We start from the raw sequence: 24,246 nt of genomic DNA on the forward strand, positions 1-24,246 counted from the left end.
AATATTGTCTGTTGGGTGATTGTGTGTCATCTGTTGGCTGACTGTTGGCCTTACAGTCAGTTGACAAATGCCTGACAGTTGAGTAACAATTATCCTGATTTTTTTAGTCTTAAGTGTTGGCTGACAATCAGTAAACAGTACTGTCTATTTCAGTTTTCTGATATTTCACCTTTTTACCTTGGTTCAACTAAGCATAATTAATTCAATAAATTGATATTTAGCTCTTATTAACTGAGCAGGAGGTCTGTATGAGAGAATCTTGACCAAGGTCGTGAGTACAGACTGAACGTAGTGAGGTCTGTACACATGACCGAGGTCAAGATTCTCCCATACAGACCGACTAAGCTTGGTTAATAAGATGTTTATTATATGGCAAACAAGAACAAAGCTGACATTTTGCATGCGAACGGCGATGAGTCAAACTTAATTCTGCCAAAGTTTGCTCGTCCTCTGTGCTTTTTTTCTCATCAGGTTTTTTGGCACTTCCATAAATAAATAGTGTTAGAAGAAAGTAGTCAATATTTTTGCATTTTAGTTTTTTACCGCAAAATGTAACCAGTCTAGATGCCAGTCTAGATGCCGGTCTAGATGGGAAAATCTAGACTGCTTTCAATATCGATTTCAGCCAATCAAATTCGTGAATTCAGTAGTTCCCAGTCCTTGTGAGACACAGCCATATAATAATAACAATTCATAATTCATAAATGGTTTTATAGGTCTTTTTCTAGGTTATAACATTTCAGAATGCACAACATCTGAACCTATACCAGTAGTTATTATGCCCCATATACAATAAATGAAACCCATAACTACTGTGCATTTTACTTGTGTTTCACCTGGTAAGATACGATTTGTTGTCATTATCAAGCCTTTATTCAGTTGTTTTTTGAGCATGATGACTGCATGGTGTATACAATACATGAACTAACCATAAAAGTGCTCTGCATTTATGTAATGCAATCCCAAATTAGTCACAGAAAAGAGAAAATTAGCAAGACAGGCTTCTGTGGAAATGATTCAGCAGCCAGGAGAGTTTTAAAAACTTTTAGAACACATTTTGGAAGGAGATAGCAGTTCTTTTTTCCTCCAAAGCTTATCAATTCTAAATCACTGTTAATATTTCTGACTGGTAATTCTTATTTTAATCATTTTGTCCCAAAAAAAATTGGGAGGGGGGGGGGGGAGGTGTGGGCCCCCGGCCTCCCTACTCCTACAGCCATGCTACTTTACAACATTAATAGCTTGAGATTTCTATCATGTGATAGTTGATGAGGGCACAGCCTGAGTCAACTGTTATGCATAGAAATCGAGAGTGAATAATCAAATTGCTTTAGTATAAATTTACAAGTGGTTCAAAACTACACGTAAATCCTCTTTACAGACACTTCATAAACGCAAAAGAAGCGACCACAATTTTGCTAACAACTGTGTGTTGCTAGGCTACTCACTATCTACAACAGAATACATAGTGAGTAGCGTAGGCAATAAGAGAACAACATTGGTGATGGAATGCCAGTAGATAAGTTTAAGTTTAGGTCAATGTTATTATTAGTAGACTATGAGCAATTGCCAGGCACCTTTACCTCAGATTTCATGTGTGAGAGGACATTTTATAGTTATTGAAGATTATTAACAAAAACTTAAATGATTTATTTCCCTGTCGCTCTTTGCTCACTGTTTGCATTCTGCCATTATCTCACTTTCTTCTCATGCTATTGAAAATTGGGAAAGGAAACTGCTTGTAGGCTATATGTTGTAGCTCTGGTAATAGTAAGAGTAAAGTTTGGTGCAAAATACTTGTTAGAAATAGATTTAATCTTTTTAAAAAGCATAGGATAAAATGATGCTTGTTCTCATCAGAAAGAGATATTCAGCGTCTTAATCTTTCAAACTTCCTTTTGCAGTCTATAAGGACCCAAGCCCCTCCAAAACGTCCTACTACAGTGACTCCAGCACAGAAACAAGTGTACCTGTCAAGTGTGTATGGCCGCCAACCTTATCACCCACAGAGAACAACCTCCAAGGCACCGTACCTACATTACCAGTCTCCTGTCAACCCTAAGACAGCTGCTATCATGGCTGGGATTATGGCAGGTGACAGCAGGGTGACAGCAAAACCAGTTCTACAGGATCTGACAAGTGTACCGGAGAAAGAAGTTCCAGAACCAAGAAAGAAAAAGGCAGATGGTGTTAAACCAGAACTCAGTCCTCGTGTTCAACCAACCAAGCAGAAGGATGATACACAGTATTTTTTTCACCCCAGAGTTGATTTGTCACAAGTCACACTATGGGAGGGAAAGGCAAGGGTTGCTGTACCATTGGAAGGCCAGCTGGTTCCTATGGCTATCCCCCTGGGTAAGCCCAAGACTGACCCTGCATTACGGCCCCCTATTGCTACACAAGATGGACAACGTACAATCCCAGTGGAAGGTAATTTCTTGGGTTGATATGTGATGTTATCTACTTTGGTTTGTTGTAACATCTCTTATTATACACTTACATTCATCCTTGACAACAGAAAAAAAAACTTCTATACTCATGTCTGAAGTAACTTTTAAGGGATTGATGGAGTAACTTTTGGCCAATTAGAGACCCTGAACCTGTTCTGAATGTCTCTCTCACAGGGTTAGGAAATGAACACAGCAAGAGGTGCATGTTTTCTTAGATTGGTTTCTGATCTAATTTGAAAATGTTAGACGTAATATTAAACTTAACTGTAACAGTAATATCTTAGTGTGCTGACTGCAGAATAAACAAATTTCACCATTGTCTGGGAGCTTTGTTATCATAATATTAGCTATGTAAGAGTACAGTTGGTTCTATGCCAACTAGCCTGCAAATGCAGACAGATTTTTGCCATTTGATTTTGGTGTCATGGAATAAGAACAAAAAACCTGTCCTTGTTTACATGTTAGTTTGAGCTGTCTCTTTCCTCTTGTAAGTAGATCCTTCAAGAGGTTTGTTTCTTGAAAAATATTTGTTATATAACCTGTCAAAAGCAGTGAGTTAAATTATGTGAAATTATACACTACATTTCCTCAAATAATAGCCCAGGGTGCTTAGTCTTTTTTTGCACCAAAAGGGGGAGATAGTTCGATGAGATAGGGGTGGTTAAACAAGGGGGCGATTATTTCAAAAGTTGTTTCCCTAAATATTTTATGATAAAACACTGTCACAAAAGTGAAAACCTGCGCTTCTGTAAAAGTTATATCCATTCAAGGAAGGCGATTAATTCAAACAATCCCACTAAAGGGGGGCGATTATTTGAGGGTGTGATTAATCAAGGGGCAGTATCATATCCTCAAAGTTATTGATTTACAGTACTGTTGATGGCATTTAAAGTGTGATAATTCAGCTTATTGATGAGATGAAAATGTGACATGACCAGTTTAAGATTAAGAAAATTTTTGTTTTATGTAATGTCTTGTTTTTCAAATCCAAAGATAAAGCAGAAAGCTCCTCAACAGACAGCACCATATCCACAGATACTTCTGAACCCCCATTACCAGACTCCACTCCTGTGAGGGCCAGTAAACCAACTCGGCCAAATGTGGCAGTGATTACGATGTATGACAAGGAACTGGGTGAGAACACAGCCCATCAGCATAAGCGACAGAAAAAATCCCCAGCCAAGAAAAAGCAAAGCGCTCTCTCTGTACAGGTAAGGACCAAAACGACTTGGATTAAAAAGGCTATGCAATGACCTGATGTACATGTCATTGTCTCCAATCTTCAACATAAAAATTGTCTTGCAACATTTTCGTGACAAAAAGTGATGGTGAAATCCAACTTTGCCAAAAGTTCCATGCTATTCCGCTAATTAAAAAACAAGATTTTCAATACAAGGTAAAAAGCTTCGGTAGATAAGACATACAGATCTTATCAAGTAATGGTTTTATAATGTTATTCTCGTTGTAGGTATTACCAAAAGTGGATATCGATAGTTTTTCAGAATCTGGATCCTCCTCATCAAGTCTGCCTCATGTTTCTGTAAGTCAAATGGCTGGGTGTTTGTTATGTTGGTGCGAACAGGTCAACCAATAGCACAAAGTTCAATGTTTTTGTCAGTTTTTCCAAACTTCCAAAAGCTGTGACATAAACGACGTAATGGAGAAATAACTGCCACTTGTTAATGTAACATAATACCACCTTTACCCTCATTATTTGAAGCTTTTTCCCAGTGTAACAAAGACTTACTTTGAGCTTTGTCGAATGTAACCTAAACAGTTTAGTACTGCCAATGAAAAACTGGCTGAGAGGCTCGTATGTCGAAAAATAATTCATAAAAAGTGGATGTTCCAGTCCGGGGGAACTCTCGTATAAAAATGACAGGCATGCTCGTCGTACCATTTAGGGCTTAAAAAAGCAGTTTTGGTACCTTGCAGGGTATTGAGCCGAAAAAATATGACAGGAGATAATGTGTTATGTAAGAATCGGTATCTCTTAGGGGAGAAAAAATTCAAGCCACGCCCAAAAGAATCAGAATTTCTGACGAGCACCCCCGTCCTTTTTAATATGAGAGTCCCCCAGCGGGGGTTGGAAGGCTCGATTTCCGCCACTTTCTCGGGTCTTGTCCACGGGATGGAGGCCAAGCTCCCCTCCCGAATAGCGGCTGATAATCGACCTTGATGTTTTGGCTGTGTATGCATAATTTGTTAGTGAAGACAGTATTGAAATCGAAATTTGATTTGTTGTATATCTCGGTTCAGGATATTCCAGAGCCTCTTTCCCGTCCTGATGATTCTGAGTACCAGGAATTCAGGAATTTTTTAGCGGTGACAGAGTCTGGGACGCGTGAACAACGTGAAGAACAGGTCTGTTAGTCTTGTTCCACTTTGGTTTTTTGAAACCTTTGTCTTAGACGGTTTTCTGGCTAATAATTCAACTGGAGTAATGTTTGGTTTAGACATTTTCTCTTATGTAAAGCTAACAATCACCAGTCAGAAGTATTTTTGAATTGTGTTGATCCTGCGAGGTCATCCTTTTAGTATTTTCTCGGGGCAGTTTCAGTAGTTAGAGGGTAGATTTTTGTTTCAGTGGAGTGCTTCGTTTTTGAGGTAAAGCGTTTTGAGGCAGCCTAATTCAATGTGATCTGTCATGTTGCAGAAACCAATGTTTTTCCCTTTTTAAATACTTTTATATATGCTTTTCAGAGTGTAAAATATGATACTTAAAGCATTCCAAAGTGCAGATGTACGTTACTGGAACCTTTTTGTCCACTATAATTATTGTACAGTGTACCAAATGGTAGACCAATAAGGCGGATCCATTCTAAGTTAACTAAGTTCTGTAATTTTCCAAACATTGCTTTTGTAATAACCTAATTGCAATGAACACCACAAATTTGAAATTGCGCCTGTTAATTTCTTTCTGTTAACTCTAAAATGTCTGCGTTTGTAGAAGTTTTCATCGCAAGCAAAATGATTGTATTACTTTTAGTGAAAATGATCCATATCTCTTTGGTCTTGTGTTTAAACTGTATGTTCCCAGGCTTTAGATGATGCAGATGATGACTTTCACCGAATCCCAACCCCTCAGCACCCGCTGACATTAGAGGGGTTCACAGGAGTACAGGATCAACCGTACAATGGCCCCCCATTTCCTCCCGTTCATCCCCCAGATTCTGTGCAACTTGCAGGGGGGGTCCTGGAAGCTGACACTCGACAAGAGGAAGCTCTGCAAGAGAGAGCTATGGAATGGTAAGGTCATCACGGATTTGCTCAATTTGATTCATGTTCTAATTCTTTCCTATACCATGTATTCCCAGCTGTTCAGAAGCGGGACCAATTCCTTTACATGACAAGCTAAATATGTTTACTTCGGTGGAAAAAAAAGACCTAGAAACGAATTTTTTTCAGTTATGCACAAACTCCACAACTTGGACCTTACGGAAAATGCGCTGTTGTTAGTCACTAGCTAGACCCACCTAGTACCTCTACCAGGAACCTTATTTGTTAACTTGTGCTCTTGTTCCTAACAGAGCTGTAACTATTAGTAAGTTGAATAATCCTTTATTCGGGGGCAGATGAAAAGTGAGAAACTACTCGTTCGGAAGATTGTTAATCAATCGAGTCACTGATTTGAACTTCTTTCTCGTTAGGATTGAGCAGGAACTGTTGGCACGGATTGTTAGTGAAATGAACCAGCCAGCGCCTGACCCTACCACTCTGATTAGGTCGCAGTCTACCCCTGACAGTAGCACTGTATCTGAGCCCGAAGATGAAGATGCTGATATGCTTGGTGAGTGTAGGAAAATCACACTAGCGGTCATTTTTCAGTCATGTCAATACCTCGGCCGCTGCTCGGTAGCTTTACAGCTTAATAAATGTTGAATTAAAGGCAAAGGAGTTTGATTTGAAAACTAAGAATAGCATAAAAACGTTCCTATTATTGCGGTCGTTCATGATAAAGTAGTGATCTTCTAAAAACAACGTCAAGTTCAATCGTTAACCGGGTGATTTGTTTTCTTACGTTTTGCTCTAGCTGCCACCATAGGTCTGGGTGGAATTCAACTCTTTATTGACGCGGGTTTACCTGTGGATCGAGAACTTGTTACCAACTTGATTCGAGAAGTAATAGCGGAAAATATTTCTACAATTCTTGGACATCCAAAACCAAGGGCCAGCTCCGCGCCTTCAAGAGTAAGTGGCGTGTTTTTCTTTGTGTTGTTTGATAGACTGTGAGGTGTTTAATCTCAGGTTACTATTTATTTCTAGCAGCCAGTCTTGGAGGAAGAACATCCTTCACGTACACCTTCCCCCAGGGGGACGCCATTGCCAACCCCCGTACCCACCCCTGAGTACACACCGCCAGAGTCGGAGGAAAGTGCTCATGAATCAGGAATACTAGCAACACCTGAACGCACTCCTACCCCGTCAGTAACAAGTGAAGAACCGACTCCGTCGGATACCAAAGAGGAAGAAAAAGTTTTTGAACCAATCAATGAAGAACTGCCTAAGGAAGAGCAGACAATTGACCAGGTTGGTTGGTTTTGTGGGCTATGTTCAGTGTTGGTAGTTCAGAGAGGACCCATCGAGTTAGCTTGAGTCGCATTCACGTTTTGTCAACAAATTTGTTATCTGCTTTTTAAGAAATTCGCGCTACAACGCAATAAGACCACAATACACACAGACTAACTAGCTGTTTTCTCATCCTATTGTAAATGTCTGAGGTAAGAACACCAGTATCTACTCCAGTCCCATCGCCGCCTGCTGCTCAGTCCCCCGCAGTCAGTATATCGACACCTGAGCCTTCATTCCGAGAGCCAGAGTTATCTCAAGATACGGTGGTGCCCACGCCTCCACCGTCTGTGGTTGTGAGGACCCCAACTCCGGAGCCTGAACCCGAGCCAGAGCTCAGCATGTAAGTTGTTAAAAAGTACAGCGTGAGCATGAGCTTATTAAAGTACCACCAGAATGTTTTAGACATCAGTTTATAGTATTATCCTTGAAATTTTAATTCAACTGCAGCTAGACAAACCCAATTTTGAAATAGAATCGAGTCATAACCTAATGTCTTAATGCTTTAGTTGACTTTGATAATTACATGAGTTTAAGGCTTCGAGTTCGTGTAAACCAACATCCTATGTTACTGCTGCTTATTGTAGAGCTGAAGAACCGAGCCCACCCACGGAACCATCTGTCAGTCAGAAGGTACTGACTCCTCCTAAGCCCGCGCAACCTTCGATCAGCAGTCCTTCGAGCATATCATCCACCACACTGGGTACCACGACAATAACTACTGAGGAGGAGATGTCTGAGGGAGAAATGATACAGGTTACTGCTTTACCCTCTCATCCCCAGCTAGTTGAGATCTGCTTGAATCAGCTGGTCCCCAACTCCCTAGGTTACTTTTATTCAGAGAATAACACGGAATGTTTCATTTAACATTAATTTCACAGTTGTAAAAAAAAAAATTTGTAACAAAGATGTGCTCTCATTCTGTATGATACATATTATATTATTACATCGTGTTCTTGGTGAATTCTTCAAATGCACCTTGTGTGAAAGCGACGAACGGTTAGGAATTACTCACCGTCAACTTCACCTTACCTTTTCATAGAAAATTTGGAGTTACAGTGGAATCTCGTTAATACGGTCACCAACGGGCCCTGAAAAATTGGCCGTATTAACGACTGGTCTAAATAGAGTGACGTCGTAACAGATGTATCACAATCGCACTTCTAAACAAATGTTCCTTAATAAGCACCCGGAATGCAGAATATAATTTTAAAAAAATTGAAACTTTAACCAGTGTATAAAATATGAACAATGGAAAGCTGAACATAACTGGTTTGAGCGGCCGTATAAATGGGGTAAAATTATAAAGGACTATACAGGTTGGGATTTCAGAAGGTGGCCCGTTGGTCGTATTAACGACGTGGCCGCATTAACGGGGTTTTCTTAGAAGATAATGTATGGGCGTTTCGCCGGGACAAGTGCCAGCCGTAATAACGAGGTGACCGTAAGGCAGGGTTGCACTGTGTTTGGTATAATTGCCAATTATCTGATAGTGAATAACTTGAATTACTGAACTTAGGCTGTTAAAAACTGTATTGACTGTGGGTCCCTGCTTGCAATTTAAAATAACGTATAAGGTTATATGTACAAGAATCAATTTTGATTTTGTTCACGACGCCCTATGGTTTATAATATATGTTTAGATGTAAGGAATAATTTTTTATTATTGTGGTTGATTTTCAGCCTTATGTACACGTTGGTATGTACAGTGAAGGAGAGTTTGCTGTGTCACCAACCATTGTTCAACTGGCTGCCCAAAGAAAATTACCTGTGAGTGGAGACTGGGACACAGCCATGTTAGGACAAGATGAAGGTAAAGATTTCCCCTTGATTACACCTTTCACTTACATTACTGTTAGTTACTTCTTTGAATTAATAAGCTTAAGGATTGTGTGCAAGTAAGTGTCACTTTACAAAGTCCCAAACAGGCTTTGTACCTTCACAGTTTTTTTTCTTCAGTTGTCCTGCGGGAGTACAACAAAGGTAAAGCCTTTTCGTGTTGTTGACTCGTTTCAGTTCTATGCTCCCTCGCTTGGAAAAATTCCAGAATCCTGCACTCGGTCTATAGATGGCTGTTACTCACAGATTACATATTTGTGTTTCCGAGGCATGGATTCAATGTGTAATGACAACTTGCAAGCAAAGCCCGTATATGAATTAAATTCTCTCCTTGACTACACTACGAACAGTCGATTTTGTTTCTGAAATCCTCCGCACGATTGGACAAGTTAAAATTATGCAAATAAGAAAAGAAACGAGATCGCAGCTCGATCGTTCTTCTTTTTTCTTCGCATTCGTGTATTCGCTTCGCACGCTAGGGGAAGAAAGAGACTGCTCGAAATCTACGAGTACACTTTTTTATGACCAAATGCGCAACGTATCTTGCTAACATTTATCTTTGTATTACAAACTATCTTGACTTTTTGCTTGTCCAAGTGATCAAATCTTAAGTGAATTAACAATCTGCCTTCAATGTTATTAGGCTTTAGTTAAGCTCGCGTACGTTTCTGGAAATTATTATAACCAAGCATTAACCGAGAGCATTATGCGTCCCTAGACAGTCGTAACGAGCTCGTGAGAGTCGCTCTTAACGGTATCTTACAAGGTGGAGAAGGCAAACGCCGTAACAGCAGCAGTAGTGTTAGTGAGTCCATGTACCAGGTCAGCAGTGCTAGTACTCTGAGAGATACAGAGGACATCAGAGAGGTAACGTCGGGCAAACTTACTGCTTTATCTTCAATGTCAATGTTGTTCCTTGTTTTATAAACTGTCCCTTAAGATCATGAAGAGCTTTGCTCGGCTTAATAACGGTAGGCGTCAGATCTTACTTGATCTGTTTCAAATACCTCGTGGTTTACGTTAAAATTCCGAAAAGACCCTCCGGGTTACTTTGTTGGAATGTCTCTTAAGGTGATGGGCTTATGTTAGTTCTGAGGCAGGTTCATTATTTGAAGGAGTTAGGCGTACTGAAAGCTTGTCATTCTCGAAACAAAGGGTGGCGGCGTGTGCAGTGCTGAGCTAAAATCGTGAGATGTATTAGGGGTTTTCAGTCTGAGAAAATGATTTTCTATTAGTTGTATTTCCTTGGGCCTATATTCGCGAGGTACTGGCTGGTGGCTTTTTGCGTATGACATGATCGGAATTTAACTGTGTTTACTGGGTTAAACACAAACATACGTAAGCTGGTGCTGTATGCTGGAAACAGAAACACTATGACTTCATTACTCAAACCCTCAAAAGGCTACGGACATCTTTTTGGCTGTGTTCTCAGACCCTCTTTCCCTTCTAAAGGATTCTATCACTGACGTTACACACAGTGAAGGAGAAGTTCCTGTGCAAGATCCAATGGCGGTTCTTTTGAACCGCATTCAAAATCACATGAGGTCAGCGGAGAACAGTATGGCCAGTGAAGGAGAGCTCTTAACAGAGCATCTGCGCACGCCCGACCTGAGCCAAGATAAACGTGGAAAAAGAAACTACGGTGAAACAGGTTAGTAACAAAGGAATTTAGTGCCAAGAACTGAAGCAGTTGGGCGAAAAAGATTTTGTTCAAAAACGAGTACCCCGTGAAAACCTGAAGCATTCCACTTCATTCTTAATCGTTCAGGGATTTTTTCCTTTGTTTATCTTAAATTATTATATGGCTAACTCCATGATCGGACGAGAGGAACCAAATCCTGCGCTGTGATTGGCTACCCGAGCGGGCAAGATGACGCTATCTTGCCCGCTGTTGTGTCCCGCAAAAAAAGCTTCCCCGAAAGCCATATAAGAAACTCTCTATTGATCAAGCTTGTTCGGTCAAGATGGTTGGATACTGGCCTCGTTCTGTTTTGGGAGTTAATGGACTCCGTCTCGGTCCATAAACACGCAAAAAATAAAACAGCTTGGACGATATCCGCCATCTTGACCTCACGCTTGATCAATAACCCATACTTATGACCACTTTATTAGGTATTTTCTACTTTTGATCCTTTTGAAAGCTCGTAACTGACAACCTGTACTTATTGCTGTCCTCTGTTGCTAGCTCCTGGGAACATTTCTCCCGGTGAAATAGTAGGGGAGCCCCCGGGTGTAATGAGAGAGCTTCACCCCGGGTCAGCTGACTTCACACTTGATGATGTTGCTGGGGATAAGGAGCAGATTCCCACAACAGCTGTACACGAAGTTGCACCGATGACTGCCGACGAAGGGCCGAGTCACGGCGATCGTTCTCTTCATGCGTCGGACTTGATTCCGGGAACAATCGGAACAGACACTGCTTCTCCGGCGCTTACACAACAGCAACGATCTAAGCCGAGGGTGATTCACGTTGAAGAACGAGAAAGTGAAGCATCAGGGTCACATTCACCAAAGACATATTCACTTGACGAGCGCAGGAGAGAGATCACTGCTCCTCCTGAAGATAACGATAAACAGGATCCAGTAGATGTTAGCGGGTTAGACTTGGCGAGTACGAGGAGTAGAGTTAGTGAAGCAGAAGCCAAAGAAATAGAACCACAACAACCCACTAAAATCCAAGTGACTTTACCTTCAGTTGATGATGTTCATGAAGAGAGCTCTCTAGCAAGCGAACATCCTGTTTCTATTGAACAAGATACAATCGGCGATGTGTCATCCATTTCAGGGGGTGATTTCTGATTAGGAGAATAGTCATGATAGTTATGTGTAATAAAACTCATGAGTTATGTCATTAAAAATCTGTCGTAGATTTTTATTTTGGGTCTTCCCACTCTGTCATTTTAGCCAGCACGAGAAAAACAAAAGTTAATTGTTGCGTTAACAAACATTAGACCCCGCCCACACAACGCAGGAGAAATTTGAAATGGGCGTTTTCCCTGTGACAACACATCAAATGTTTTCCGTCCTGCTCCACACTACGTCAGATAAATTTGATAAGCAACAATAACCGGCCATGTTGGATTTGTGTTTGGGAAAGGCCTTGGCAGGGAAATCACATGATTATTGTCACGGAATCGTTTTTAAAAAGCACCATTTTCAAAATGTTTTCCGGCGTTTTCAAGCTCATCCTGTTTAAAGAGCGTTTTCGAAAAGACGTTTTCGTGCCGGATTTAATAGTGTGGACGGTAGGCCTACCCGTTGAAATAAAGCTGCGTTTTCAAATTTCTCCGACGTAATGTGGACAGGGCCTTCCTCTACTCTCCATGTGGCTCTGGGCGACGCTCTGGGCTGTACCAGAGACTCATTATGTCACAGACATTATGTCTCATTTATGTCTCTATACACTCCTGGCTATACACATCAACGCCACCTCTTGCGGTAAACACTGTTTTCGTGTTCTTTGTTTCATCAGAATGACAACCAAAGCTCGTGGCAAAGTTGCCCGACGCTTACTTTCGAGCGCATTTTAAGAACTTGTTCGCGTCTCACAATTTTTTCAAAACAGAGGAAAAGAATAATAAGAACAAGGGACTTAGTGTCGGTGCTGACCAAACAATGCGGCATTTCCTTTTTGGGGTATTGCGGTATTTGACGATTGTTTTTTGCGGCAATGCGGTGTTCGGGGGCCCATAATGTCTCTTCCTCAAAAAATTTAACGAAGGGAATTCAAAACGGAAGCAAAATTATGGGAGGAAGAGCCTATATACGTTTCGTTACACTTCCCGTTTTGAGCTTCCTGTATTTCTGTGGCGGTCTTATTAGTCTAAAATAAACCAATGATACTTTCGGGAAGGAAACCAGCGCTTTTTTTTAAAAATGTCTGACGAATCTTTCTTTCTTTAATCTTTAATCATTATTTATACACGGTAAAAACATCAGATAGAAAATGAATGAAGCCAAACAAATCTTGTTTGTCCAGCGCTTCCTTTTCCTTGTGCCAAGACCCCGACGGCTAGGAGGAACGGCGAAACGGATACTCCTACGTCATTACTGCGTGGTTGCAAAATTAGTTGATAGCTCGTGGATCAACTTACAACTGTCCTACATACTCGTTCTCTATTCGTGTTGTTGCGTAGCAACGTAGGCAACGTAGCAACTGCGTGGATGAACACCATATCTTGGATTGAGACGTGATTGCAACGGAGAAGGATTTTTATTCGCACAAATTTAAAAACAAAAAATTAACCTTGGCGAATGTCGATGGTAACATCCGTTGGTTTTGTATGGTGTGATCAAACCTTGTGATCAACTCTAGCCTGCTTAGCGAAGGATCGACCAATAACTTGCGCGGTTTCCAAAGGCCCTGGGTTCGTCTACGTACGGGATTTCAATCTATCGAACCTCCTCATTGGTCAATTTCAGCGAGACTGCATTGCCGTAAAGTGCGATTGACCTTCGATTGACCCAGTTGCGAAATTGTCGGGACGCAAGAAATTTGAAGTTTCGTCATTGTGAAGATCGCTTTCCATTGTGCGGATCCGGAACTTTAAGTTCAAGTAAAGGTAGTTTGTTTTCGCCTGAAAATGGGTGATACCGATGCAAAATCCACAAAGCCATTTAAACAGCGGAAGAGTTTCGGTAAGCCATTTGATTTGTATGCAATCTCCATATGGTACCTTTGTTGTTGTTGTGGACGGCACCGTGCAAACGTTAAGCTTATGTGCGATCGTATTTTCCTTCATTCAGTCAGTCGTAGAGATGAAGTGGCAGGAATCAGAGCGAAGTTCCCATCCAAAATACCAGTAAGTGCGATTTAGCGACTATCTCGCCATTCTGACAATATTCGCTCTCATCTATCAAGCTTCGCTACTCTTTATTGAAGGTAAACAACTTTGTGGATTTCACTTGGTTTTAAAATGTGCTTGTGTTGCAGGTTATAGTCGAAAGATATCATAAAGAAAAAGATCTTCCGTTACTTGACAAAACGAAATTTCTCGTTCCTCAAGAGCTGACCATGAGCCAATTCGTTACTATAATTAGGTAAGTCGTTGAAAAACCATTGTTTGCCATTTTGTAACTCGCATAAGCATGAGCGGAACTTGTTCGATGTCTGCACGTTCTCGGGTTATGCGAACACTTCATCTCTAAAGTTGGCGCAAGTCAAAAGCTTTACAATCGATCGTAGATCGACAAATACATACGACACGAGAATACGTTCACATATTATTTGTTTGATTTTAGCAATTATGTAACGTTAAATTAAAAATTGCATGCGTGGTGATGAAAAATCTTACAAGGACGCTTTGGCAAGTCGTGGAGTTGGTTGAACTAATAGTCTTATAAGGGCATGGAAACGATTCCTGTCAAGCGACCTTTGTTTTTTCTTTGCACGTGTAGTGTGTTTGTACAGATTTACGTGCAGAAACGCCATGCTGTGCCTTGATCACAACAAAACTACTCTCACTGCCATCTTGTTGTATTCAGTGTCAGTGTGAAGCTTGTTTTTGTATATTTAAGCAAATCACGACATGAATAAATCTCATCTTTCTCTGTAAATGAGCTAACAATACAAAAGGCTAGTTTAAAAATAATTTGCTGGAATTTGTTACTCCTCCATTTGATACTTGGGTAATTTTATATATCAATAGGCATTGTTCTCTTCTCTAGAACGTGAAACGATTGATCACTGCCAAGAAATCTTGCACTAAACAAATTAAGGACACTTATTTTCCTTAGAATTCTTAAGGTTTGCCAGCCTAAACAGGCAATGTGTTTTGAATAAGCCTATTGATTCTCAAGTAATTGAATAACATCTCTTGAAATTTTGTCTGTGTAGTTATTTGTTTTACTTTTATGTTTCAACGTGTTGGCCAATTTTTCCTTAAATCTAGTTGTGCACGTATGACCTTTCATAAAACAACAAAAAGCAGGGTCAAAAAATTGGCTCATATGGAACCTTTGCATCTCATGTTCAAGATGTGTGCTAATCTGACCTCATCTGGTACATGGTTTAATAAAAGCTAAGTTTAGGTTTATGTTAAATTTGTAAAATGGTCTACTATATAGTTAACAACGTATGTATGTTAGTGAACTACTAGCATGAGATCTGTATTCAGGAAGCATTTGTCAGGTTCTCTTTTTACAAAGCAGTTGTTTAGCACAATGGTTCTTTTAATATTCTGCTGGTAAATTAATGTATCCAGGCTGTAATCCATTTTCAGCAAGGGCAAAAGATACTTACTTACATGTACATGATTATTCAGCTTGTTTTTATGAAAGTTAAACCCAAACTGTCTGCCAAATACGAAGGAGAATGATTTTTACTTAACAGCAAGCTGTTTCTTTTACACCATGTTTTGAAAAAGCAATTAACCAGATCTAGTTTGTGAGCAGTCCATCTTAGTCGTTCTTATTACAAAATTCCAACCTTTTCAGGAACGAGTCAGAGTTCTCTTTTCACATGTATCTTGGACTAGTGTTTGTCTAGATAAATGTTCTTTTGTTGTAAGATGGTGCCATTTTGAAGTATTGATCAAAATGTTTTGACTGCTGTAGCAGTAGCCTTCATCACACAATGTTTTGATAGTTTTTGTGTTGCTATTTTTAGCATATTGTTTTGCTGCTAAAAAGGGTTTCTTTCTTTTAATAATAGCCTGTATTCCAATGAATTCTCTTTCCAGAAAGTGATGATGTTGTAGAAGAGATAGTCAAGTAATTGACATAGAATGGACTCGCTAGAAAAGGAAATTTTAGGATCTCTTCTCTTTTGAACATATTGTTGAACATGTATGTTGAACATGTATGTAGAACATATCGAATTGAATTGGATTGGATTGGATTTTTCCATAGCATTTTCTATAGAATTCGTAGTTGCATTTGTGGAACATCTTTAGCTTAGTAGCCAGGCATTTTCCACGGAACTAGTTTCTAGGCTCTTTGCCTAAAGTAGATTGGAACGTCTGGAGGTTAAAAATTCGTCACAAATGAAATTAGCTTGTGAACAGGCTTCTGGCGAGTTGCTGGATGGAAAAATGAAAGGCTGTGTGCAAGAATGTCCCCTAGAATTTTTGGCTATTTTGAAAGTGCTCAAAAATAGCTGAATTTTGGCATGTGGGCTTTGTTTTACCTGAGAAACATTGCTCTGAACTTTTTTTTTTGCTGGGGTGCTCTTCGTTCTCGAGAAATAACGTATGCAAAAAACTCAGTTTTCCAAGTGGCATCTTTTGGAGATCTTTTGTTGAACGAAAAGCAAAAGAGACCTTCTTATTATTTTGTTGAACAGCAAACAGGCAGACTGCTTATTAGTGTATTCCACTGAATTTTAGCTGTCTTAACCCAAAGGAAAATAGTATCTAGAGCAGAAATCTGGGAACAGATTGCTTACGTTGGTTATTGTGACATGAACACAACATGTGAATTGATCGAGCGTCAAACGAAGTACCATCGAACCAAAAAGAGATGTGCTGCATTAGAGCTCTGTCAACTAATATCTTAAACATTGTTTTAAAGTACCTTGTATGCCTGCCTGGTGTTTGAGAGGGATGATAAAGCCTCGATAAACCCCTAAGTCATCAGCACGTTTTAAAGAATCAAAATGTGCTCTGAAACTTCGAAGGCAGCTGATATACTGTAATCGTGTTATCGGCGTTCGAAGTCAGATCAAGCCAGGCAGCAAAGTCCAAGAGCAGTTCTTGCCCAAGAAAACTACCCTCTTGTGAGTTGTGGCTGATTTGCCAAGCATTGCTAGCGTCAAAGTTTGGAAAGCGAGAACTGGTTTTAGACTTATAAAATTTGTCTTGTATCGACTGCCATGTTTTCCGGCGCACAAGTTGTAAAGACCCCTCGTGGCATGCATTGTGATCACGTTCTGCAGATGTTCCTCAAACTGGTATTTAGATTGTTTTGGCTTTTTTCATTTAAACATAATAATGGCCAACAAGTAGTGATCGATTGTAACATAGATCTGTGATCCAGGTTGCATTGATTTTATTTCATATTGGCATGATTTGTAATGTTTTGAACTTCTGGGATCAGCGGACATGCAGATGTATGGAGACCGGTACATTGCGCAGAAGAGTTAATTTGTTAATCTGTTTGCCCTATTTATAGAACGTTTTCACGTGAAGTCATCAAATTCTTAAATCCAAAACTAAACAGCCACAAGAGTTGTTATCCTCATCAGGCATAAGAGGTACATGTACCAATGCATTTTGAATCATGAAGTTAGGCGGGGTGTGTGACATAAAGCTACGATCGCGTTTGTCCAAAAAAATATGTATTTATCTCGTGATTTTTAGCCATTTAAGACGTTGCTGTCTTTAGAAAAGTGCTTATTTAATGTTTATTTGTTCAGTGCAGATAATCATTGTCCCAGATAAGCAAAGTAAGTTCCAGATGTTAACACTATTTTCCGGCTGCCATATTTTACCTATTTAGACCTGAAATCAACATTTTTTAGCTTATACGTTGCGTGAAATTAACATTTTGCTGTTTTCTAAGTGAAATCAACATCCTTGCCATCACGCATTAATGTGAAATTGACATTTTTACCTATTTAGACCTGAAATCAACATTTTTGAGTTTATACGTTGCATGAAATTAATATTTTGCTGTTTCCTAAGTGAAATCAACATCCTTTCGGTCATGGGTTAAGGTGAAATCAACATTTAAACGTTTTTTGACCTAAAATCGACATTTTTGAGCTTAAACGTTGCATGAAATTGACATTTTACTGCTTTGTAAGAGAAATCAACATCCTTGCCGTCGTGCGTTAACATGAGTCAACATTTTAACCAATTTTGTCCTGAAATCAACAAATTTGAGCTTATATAAGTTGTGTGAAATTGACATTTTGCTGGTTTTTAAGTGAAATCAAAGTCCTTGCGGTCGTGGCGGGCTGATCCTTTGTTATAATAAACTGAGGTGAGACTTCGACTTATAACAAAGGCTTGGCTTGGCTATTATAACAAAGTATCGGCTCTGTTTATCATAACAAAGGCCCGGCTTTGTTTATTTGAAGGACTTGGTGGGAAAAGGGTGTTAGGTATTTTAATCAAAAGTGAACTTTGTCGAAAATGCTGCAAATTTCACATGCAGTTTTGTTCAGGTATGTTAAGCAATGTCCCGTAGCTTTCGCGCTAAAGTTTGCTTCGTTTTCGAGATATTACGTATGCAATAAACCACTCGGTTTTTCCAACCTGTGTGCCTTTTTTGCATACGTTATTTCTCGAGAATGAAGAACAACCCAGCGAAAAAACTTCAGAGCAATGTTTCTCAGGTGAAACGAAGCCCACATGCCAAAATTCAGCTAGTTTTGAGCACTTTCAAAACTGGTCGAAAAATCCAGGGGATGTTCTTGCACGTGGCCTTTCAAATATGGTCGCCAAAAAGTGTCAATAAAATTTTTTCTTCACAGCGACGTTTTACAAGACGTTTCTTTGCGTGAAAATATTCCTACTCCTGAATGATCACAAGAGTCAAATTCCATGTGTAAATTTTAATTCCATTAAAGTATCGTGTAGTTTACAATTTAGTTGAAATGGAGTTTTCCTCATATAGATAGCTCTCTTAGTTTGGAGACTGAACATAACATTATTTTCTTCTTACATGCCATCAGTATGAAACCTTCCAGGAGCCATGTATGAAGCAAGCAGCCATGTTGCTGAAATGAAAGCATGTGTTTTGTTCTGCCATGTGTCCACGGTATGGCTGGCAGTTTAACCACTGAAAACATGGCGGCGTTAAATGTAGATTATAGTGCTTGGATTTTAACAGCAATCTTATCTTCATTTTTGATCTAAATTATTTTCTGTGGAAGTTAAAAACTTCAAAGAGACAAGGGATAAGCTTCTTGCTTGAAACCAAACACAAAGTTTTTCAATTTAAAGCGAAACTAATTCCTTGAATGCCGATTCAAGATGCTAAGAGGCTAGTCACCATTAGGTGACTAGTGTCAAAATTCTGATTGCCAACACTCAATTTTCAGTCACATTGGCGACCAGCTGATCGCAATTTCGGACCCTGGTCAGTGAGGTAATTAGAACTGTCAAGAAGCTACATTTTCTGTACTTTCTGCAAACAGTTCTAATTGATCTACATGTAATTAAACAGCTGGGCTCGGTGTCATAATAATACAGTTGAAACTCTAGTAGTGAGCACCTCTTGTAAGCAACTGCCTCTCCTCAGTGACCAGTTTTCCAAAATACCAAAAGTTTCCAAGTCGAATCACTATATTTGAAACCTCTTGTAAGCAACCACCTCTTGCAAGTGACCGCCACCACTTTTAGAGCTAAAAGTTTGAATTTTCGTTTGTTTTTAACCACCTGTAAGTCACCACTTGACAGATAATTGAGCAAAAATTGGATAATAAGGTGTCGTAACATTATCGTTACTATTCCTGGCTAGTACAAGATACGGAAATTTCTCTATTGGAAGAACTGATTTTTTCCTCGAAATTGACTTTTACACGATGCAATAAAACATTGCATTGGCATTGGTGCGTTGGGTAAGACTCCGCAGTTACCATATTTTAATGAGGAAAAATTTTGACCCATTACATTGTAAGTTCTCGTAAGCAACCACCTCCCATAAGTGACCACCTCCCATAAGCAACCATGTAGGGTTGACATTTTGGGTGGTCGCTTACGGGAGGTTTGACATGTTCATGGAATATTTCAAACTTTGTCCCTCAGAGCCAATACTTGGAGAGCTTAAAACATATTTTACAAAACTGAAATTTAGCCTAAAGAAATTATGAGCACGTGATAGAGGTGTCAAACTCTGCGAAGTGACAAGCAGATAACAGCAGAGAGTCAGGAAACCATGCCTGTGACCTCTAGCACAGCCAAATGGCTCCACTCTACTTAAAATTCCTCCTCATAACAGAGCATAAAGTACCCTTCAGAATCACTTGTGAAATAACGAAAGGTTGGGAGACCGAAAATTAAAAGAGAACAGCAGATGATAAATTCATAAAAAATTTTGAATGTCAAGGACTTGTGGGTGATGTGTTAATTCCAGTAAACTGTTGTGTGTTTTTTCTTTTCAACAGAGAGCCTTTCAGGCAGTTTTTTTGTACAGTCTAGCAATTTCTTTGATTATGTCTATTCTCATTGCCTATCTTCTATGTGGTTTATACATGTATGAATATATTTTTTCAGGAATCGCATGTCATTATCATCAACACAAGCTTTCTACCTTATTGTGAACAACAAGAGTTTAGCAAGCATGTCAATGACAATGGCTGAAGTTTACAAGGAGGAGAAAGATGAAGATGGATTTCTTTACATGGTTTATGCTTCTCAAGAAATGTTTGGCTCATGACAAGCACAGAAATAACTTACAGTAGATGCACTCAGAAAGTTATAAATTATGTTGCATTCCATCTGCAACATCTTATCGCACTCTAATTACTGGAACAACGTACCTCAATATAGACGTCATCTATACGTGGTGCTCGAGTACCTGAATCCTAATTGTGTGACTGAGTTTGGACAGTGCATAGTATACACATTTCTTTTTGCTGTTAGACCCAATTATTTGAGGACACTGAATTTGCAACATATCTTGGGGAAAATGTTGATTAAATGATTTTTGCTATTACATTAGCCATTTTACTGAATGTCCTATAGTATGTAGTGCAGAGCTCTTTTCTTGTGTTGACAAAGCAGGGAAGGAACAAATGCAACCTGTGGGTATTTGTGCTAAATTTATTTTGGCATCAGTGCTCAATTCTATTCAAGATTTTCAAAGAAATGACAAATGGAGTACCAAGCAACAGTTTCATTGTTTGCCTTACACAAATAACATTATAAAGTGATGAAAATTAGTTGTCTGAGGTACCCAGACAAAGCCACTGGTTATATATCCTTCATTCTAAAGCAGGTCATGTTTTTACATCTCCCCTGGTGTTGTTTTAACTGTTTTATCACCTAGGATTGAAGTAGTTATTCTCCCTATGGATTATCATATTGTCATTTTATTTGTTAGTGCTGAGAAGTTAGGAGTACATCTAGACAGTTAAATTATCCCTTAGCAGTACGTAGCTAGTTGATTATTTTTTTGTCAATTCTCATCACTTGTCTGCTTCACAGTGTACTAATGCAGTAATTACAGTGGAATCCTAATTTTTTAAAAACCACCCAAGAGAATGGGGATCAGTTCAAACAACTGAGTAGTTTTCTCCTACCTGTAATTATTTTGTAAAAGTTTGAAGTAAAGGTTTAAAAAATCAGGTTTCCACTGTAGAAATTGATGTCAATCAAATTTGGAGGAAAAAAAATCTGTTTGTAGACAGATGAAGGTACTAGCACCCTAGTATTTAATTTATTTTTATTTGCAGTGCAAAGTGCATATGAGCACTGAGTTAACAAGCAGTATATGTACATGTAGTGAGTGTGATTTGAGTTGCAGCATTATGCGAGCCAACCACGAGCCTAAGTCAACCTCGAGTCATGAGTCAACAGTGAGTCTATCACAAGTCAAGCTAGTTTTTTTTTCATTTTGTCCTGAAAAAAAAAATAGATTGTAGGAAAATAAAATATACAAATATGGATTGCCTTAGCAGTTAACTGACAGGGTATTTTACTAACAGGCTCACCTCGATCACAGCACTAAATGCCAATAAGAGGAAACCCTCTCGCACGCGCATGGCATGAATGTTAGCGCTCAACTTTTCTCTCAGTTAGTAGATAGTCAACAAGATTCATGTCACTCACTATTTGGATAAGACAGTCTTACCTTGATAATTTGCAATGGACACAGCAAATAACATGACTTGCCATCATGTTTGCAATAGTTTGGGGGGGGGGGGGCTGAGCACGAATAGACAATCTATATTCATGTATTTTATTTCCTACAGTCTATATTTTTTTCGGGACAAAATTAGAAAAAAAAATTTAAAAATTGGCTTGACTCCTGGTTGACTTGAGGTTGACTCGGGCTCGCGGTTGGCTTGTGTAACGCTACAACTCATGTAATTTATTTCCGAATGAGCAAAGATTTATTAGAGCTCAGTTAATCATTTGCTTTATCTTAAACAGCTTAAATCGAGTTATTTTAAGCCTTAAAAGCACAAAAGCACATGTGTTTAGTTTTAGATCTTAATTCTGTGTAAGTGGGAAAAGTTTTATATACCATAGTTTGGTGAGCTGATATTAAGGGAGGGGTTTGGCTTCTCTGATTTCAAATAATGTAACCTTATTGGAGACTAACTGGCCATAGAATTAAGGAAAATGATCTTATTGTCAGCCATAAATTAATTAGTCTTTTTATCTATAGTGGCATTACAGGTTTTTATTTTGATGAGATGATATTGCAGTCCAGAGATCCATCGGTCAGCTCCTAGGAATTATAGTGTCTTTTTTTAGTTGCCCTTTGCATGTGGAAAATTTGCGCTACAGTTGTGAATTTTCTATATGCAATTAAGTAAGTAGTAATGGAAGAGACTGAGTGAATCTCTATGAGTGCTTCATCAACAGTGTGGGATGTTTTTCCCTATAATCTGATACATTAATTGAGGTAGCTGGCAGGCAGTGAAAGTGAAAGGATGGAAAGAAACAATGTACTTTCTCAGGTGACAGGTCATGTTGCTTTCAGGAAATGTGATAAGCAGCAAAATGTTCTGGACATTGTAGTACCAGTGAGAATTTTTTTTCAATTCTCCAATATGTTCGTTGTAGTAATAGTTAACTTATTATCATTGAATGGAATTGGACAGTTTTTATTTACACATAGAATTTCATGTAACAGGTGTATTGTTTTCATGAGGATATTCTTTTCAATTTTGCTGCTATAGAAATTTGGCCATAGTAAAATGTGCAATTTACATAAATATTTCAAAGCAAGGCTTGGTGGGAAAATTTTATCGTCTGATGGCATTATGCATTAGGGCTATTATATAATTTGTAGGGTAAACAGAAATCACCAATAGGCCCTTTGCACGGTACACATACTGGTGTGCAAGCTGAACAGTGGGACTTACAGAACAATGCAACTCGTACCAGGCCACCTGGACCTGCCTTTGTTTTGGAAGTCCCACTGCGTAACTTGCTCACCAGCATGTGTGATTTTGTACCATGTGACCGGATCGTGCAAGGGGCCTATAAGTGTTATCTTCTCATGTTGAATTTGACAATCGACCAAATCTGGCTAGCTTGATTTTTTGGGGGGTTTTAATTTAGCTGCAAATTATTTAGTTGCCCATTATTTTAATTTGTGCTTAAAATAAACTTGTTTTGAGTACCAGTTTCTTTATTATTTGATCGTGTTCATAACGTGAGTTATTATATGCACTTTCCTGCCATCATGTAAAGTGATGCAAAATTCCATCTCGAACATGCAAACTAAAGATTTACCATTCTAAATTTTATTGACCTACTGTGTATAGTGGCATAATGCAGCATACACTCTTCCTGGACTGAGGTAGAGTCTGCATTCAGGTTTAGTGACCCTTGAGTTAGGTGCTTAACTTCGGTTTCTGCGGTATGAAGAGACGAGGAATGTTCCCTCCCCCTTTGGACGGGACAGGGTTGTATGCTATCTCAGTGTTACCCCCGTGCGGACATGCATTTCTTTCAACTTGGTGCGGAGAGGCACTGTGAGAGAAAAGTGTCTTGCCCAAGAACCTGGGTTTGACTGTAGAATGGAGTTGTTCAAAGGATGGGTAAGACTACAGATCATAAATCATTATCCAGTGAATAGCGTAGTTTGCTTCATCAACACTTATCAACTAGATAGTGATTTATCTGCAAGTGTCCTTTGAAGAGGACTAACTAAGGGCTATCATACCTTCCTTTCCTGGACAGAATACAAACCTCGTCTTCATTACACAAGAAGCACTTTGCTCAGAGATTACCATTTTTATAATTGTGTATAATTTGGAAAGAAAATTTATATGCGACAGCAATTTTGGTGTCAAACTGAAAGTGCCGCAGGGGGTGGGGGTGGGGGGAGGGACTCCCATGTGAAAAAAACAGAAGTGCTTGTCATACCTTTCAGGGGTTAAAAACGCGGTTTGGTACCTTTTAGGGTGTTCATCTTAAAAAGGTTCACAGCGGGAACTTTTACGGTACCTTGTAGGGTATTGAACCGAAAAGATATGACACAAGATAATGTGCCGTTTTAGAAATGGTACCTCTTAGGAGTGAAAACAACTTCAAGCCTCATCCACAAAGCAGGATCTTGGTGCCTCTTAAGGGTTCTTTTAAAAATTTCCGACTAGCACCCAGTCCTTTTGTATTGGAGTCTCTGCCCCTCCCCCGCGCTGAAAATATTTTAATTCTATTTTTTCCAGTTCTTCTTTTTGTCCCATTGTTCATTCTCTTTCTTGTTCGCTCCAATCCCTCGCAATGCGTGACGCTGAATGGGAGTACAAGGGTCATTTGATTGT

General features: G+C 39.3%; 2 protein-coding genes across 3 annotated transcripts in view; both read left to right on the top strand.

Moving 5' to 3' along the window:
* The window catches only part of LOC110069604 (uncharacterized), a 37,309-nt gene extending 25,593 nt beyond the window's left edge, over positions 1 to 11,716 (top strand). Inside the window, exons 17-30 of one of the 2 annotated variants that reach the window (XM_089292585.1) lie at positions 1,905 to 2,430; positions 3,444 to 3,661; positions 3,919 to 3,990; positions 4,710 to 4,814; positions 5,491 to 5,699; positions 6,101 to 6,240; positions 6,484 to 6,641; positions 6,717 to 6,980; positions 7,172 to 7,362; positions 7,607 to 7,775; positions 8,703 to 8,832; positions 9,577 to 9,725; positions 10,311 to 10,509; positions 11,044 to 11,716. In XM_089292585.1, the coding sequence (XP_089148711.1) occupies positions 1,905 to 2,430; positions 3,444 to 3,661; positions 3,919 to 3,990; positions 4,710 to 4,814; positions 5,491 to 5,699; positions 6,101 to 6,240; positions 6,484 to 6,641; positions 6,717 to 6,980; positions 7,172 to 7,362; positions 7,607 to 7,775; positions 8,703 to 8,832; positions 9,577 to 9,725; positions 10,311 to 10,509; positions 11,044 to 11,657 (3,144 nt within the window). In that variant the 3' untranslated portion in view covers positions 11,658 to 11,716. The remainder of the gene's footprint in view (positions 1 to 1,904; positions 2,431 to 3,443; positions 3,662 to 3,918; positions 3,991 to 4,709; positions 4,815 to 5,490; positions 5,700 to 6,100; positions 6,241 to 6,483; positions 6,642 to 6,716; positions 6,981 to 7,171; positions 7,363 to 7,606; positions 7,776 to 8,702; positions 8,833 to 9,576; positions 9,726 to 10,310; positions 10,510 to 11,043) is intronic. The other variant, XM_089292586.1, reaches the window with a different exon arrangement.
* Positions 11,717 to 13,263: 1,547 nt separating this feature from the next.
* LOC149111177 (microtubule-associated protein 1 light chain 3 gamma-like) lies at positions 13,264 to 23,102 on the top strand. Its single transcript, XM_089292587.1, has 4 exons — positions 13,264 to 13,496; positions 13,605 to 13,660; positions 13,792 to 13,898; positions 20,018 to 23,102. The coding sequence occupies exons 1-4, from the start codon at positions 13,442 to 13,444 to the stop codon at positions 20,178 to 20,180; spliced, it is 381 nt and encodes a 126-aa protein (XP_089148713.1). The 5' UTR covers positions 13,264 to 13,441; the 3' UTR covers positions 20,181 to 23,102.
* Positions 23,103 to 24,246: the final 1,144 nt, after the last annotated feature.

This window comes from Orbicella faveolata, unplaced genomic scaffold (assembly GCF_042242905.1).
Source record: "Orbicella faveolata isolate gen_17 unplaced genomic scaffold, um_ofav_v1 contig_24, whole genome shotgun sequence".
Classification (NCBI taxonomy): domain Eukaryota; kingdom Metazoa; phylum Cnidaria; class Anthozoa; order Scleractinia; family Merulinidae; genus Orbicella; species Orbicella faveolata.

Bases quoted from the DNA above. Each gene is read 5' to 3' on its own strand.
- LOC149111177 (XM_089292587.1), top strand. From the start codon at position 13,442: ATGGGTGATACCGATGCAAAATCCACAAAGCCATTTAAACAGCGGAAG. The intron at 13,661-13,791 runs GTAAGTGCGATT...CTTGTGTTGCAG, and splicing joins AGTTCCCATCCAAAATACCA to GTTATAGTCGAAAGATATCA. The intron at 13,899-20,017 runs GTAAGTCGTTGA...ATATTTTTTCAG, and splicing joins CAATTCGTTACTATAATTAG to GAATCGCATGTCATTATCAT.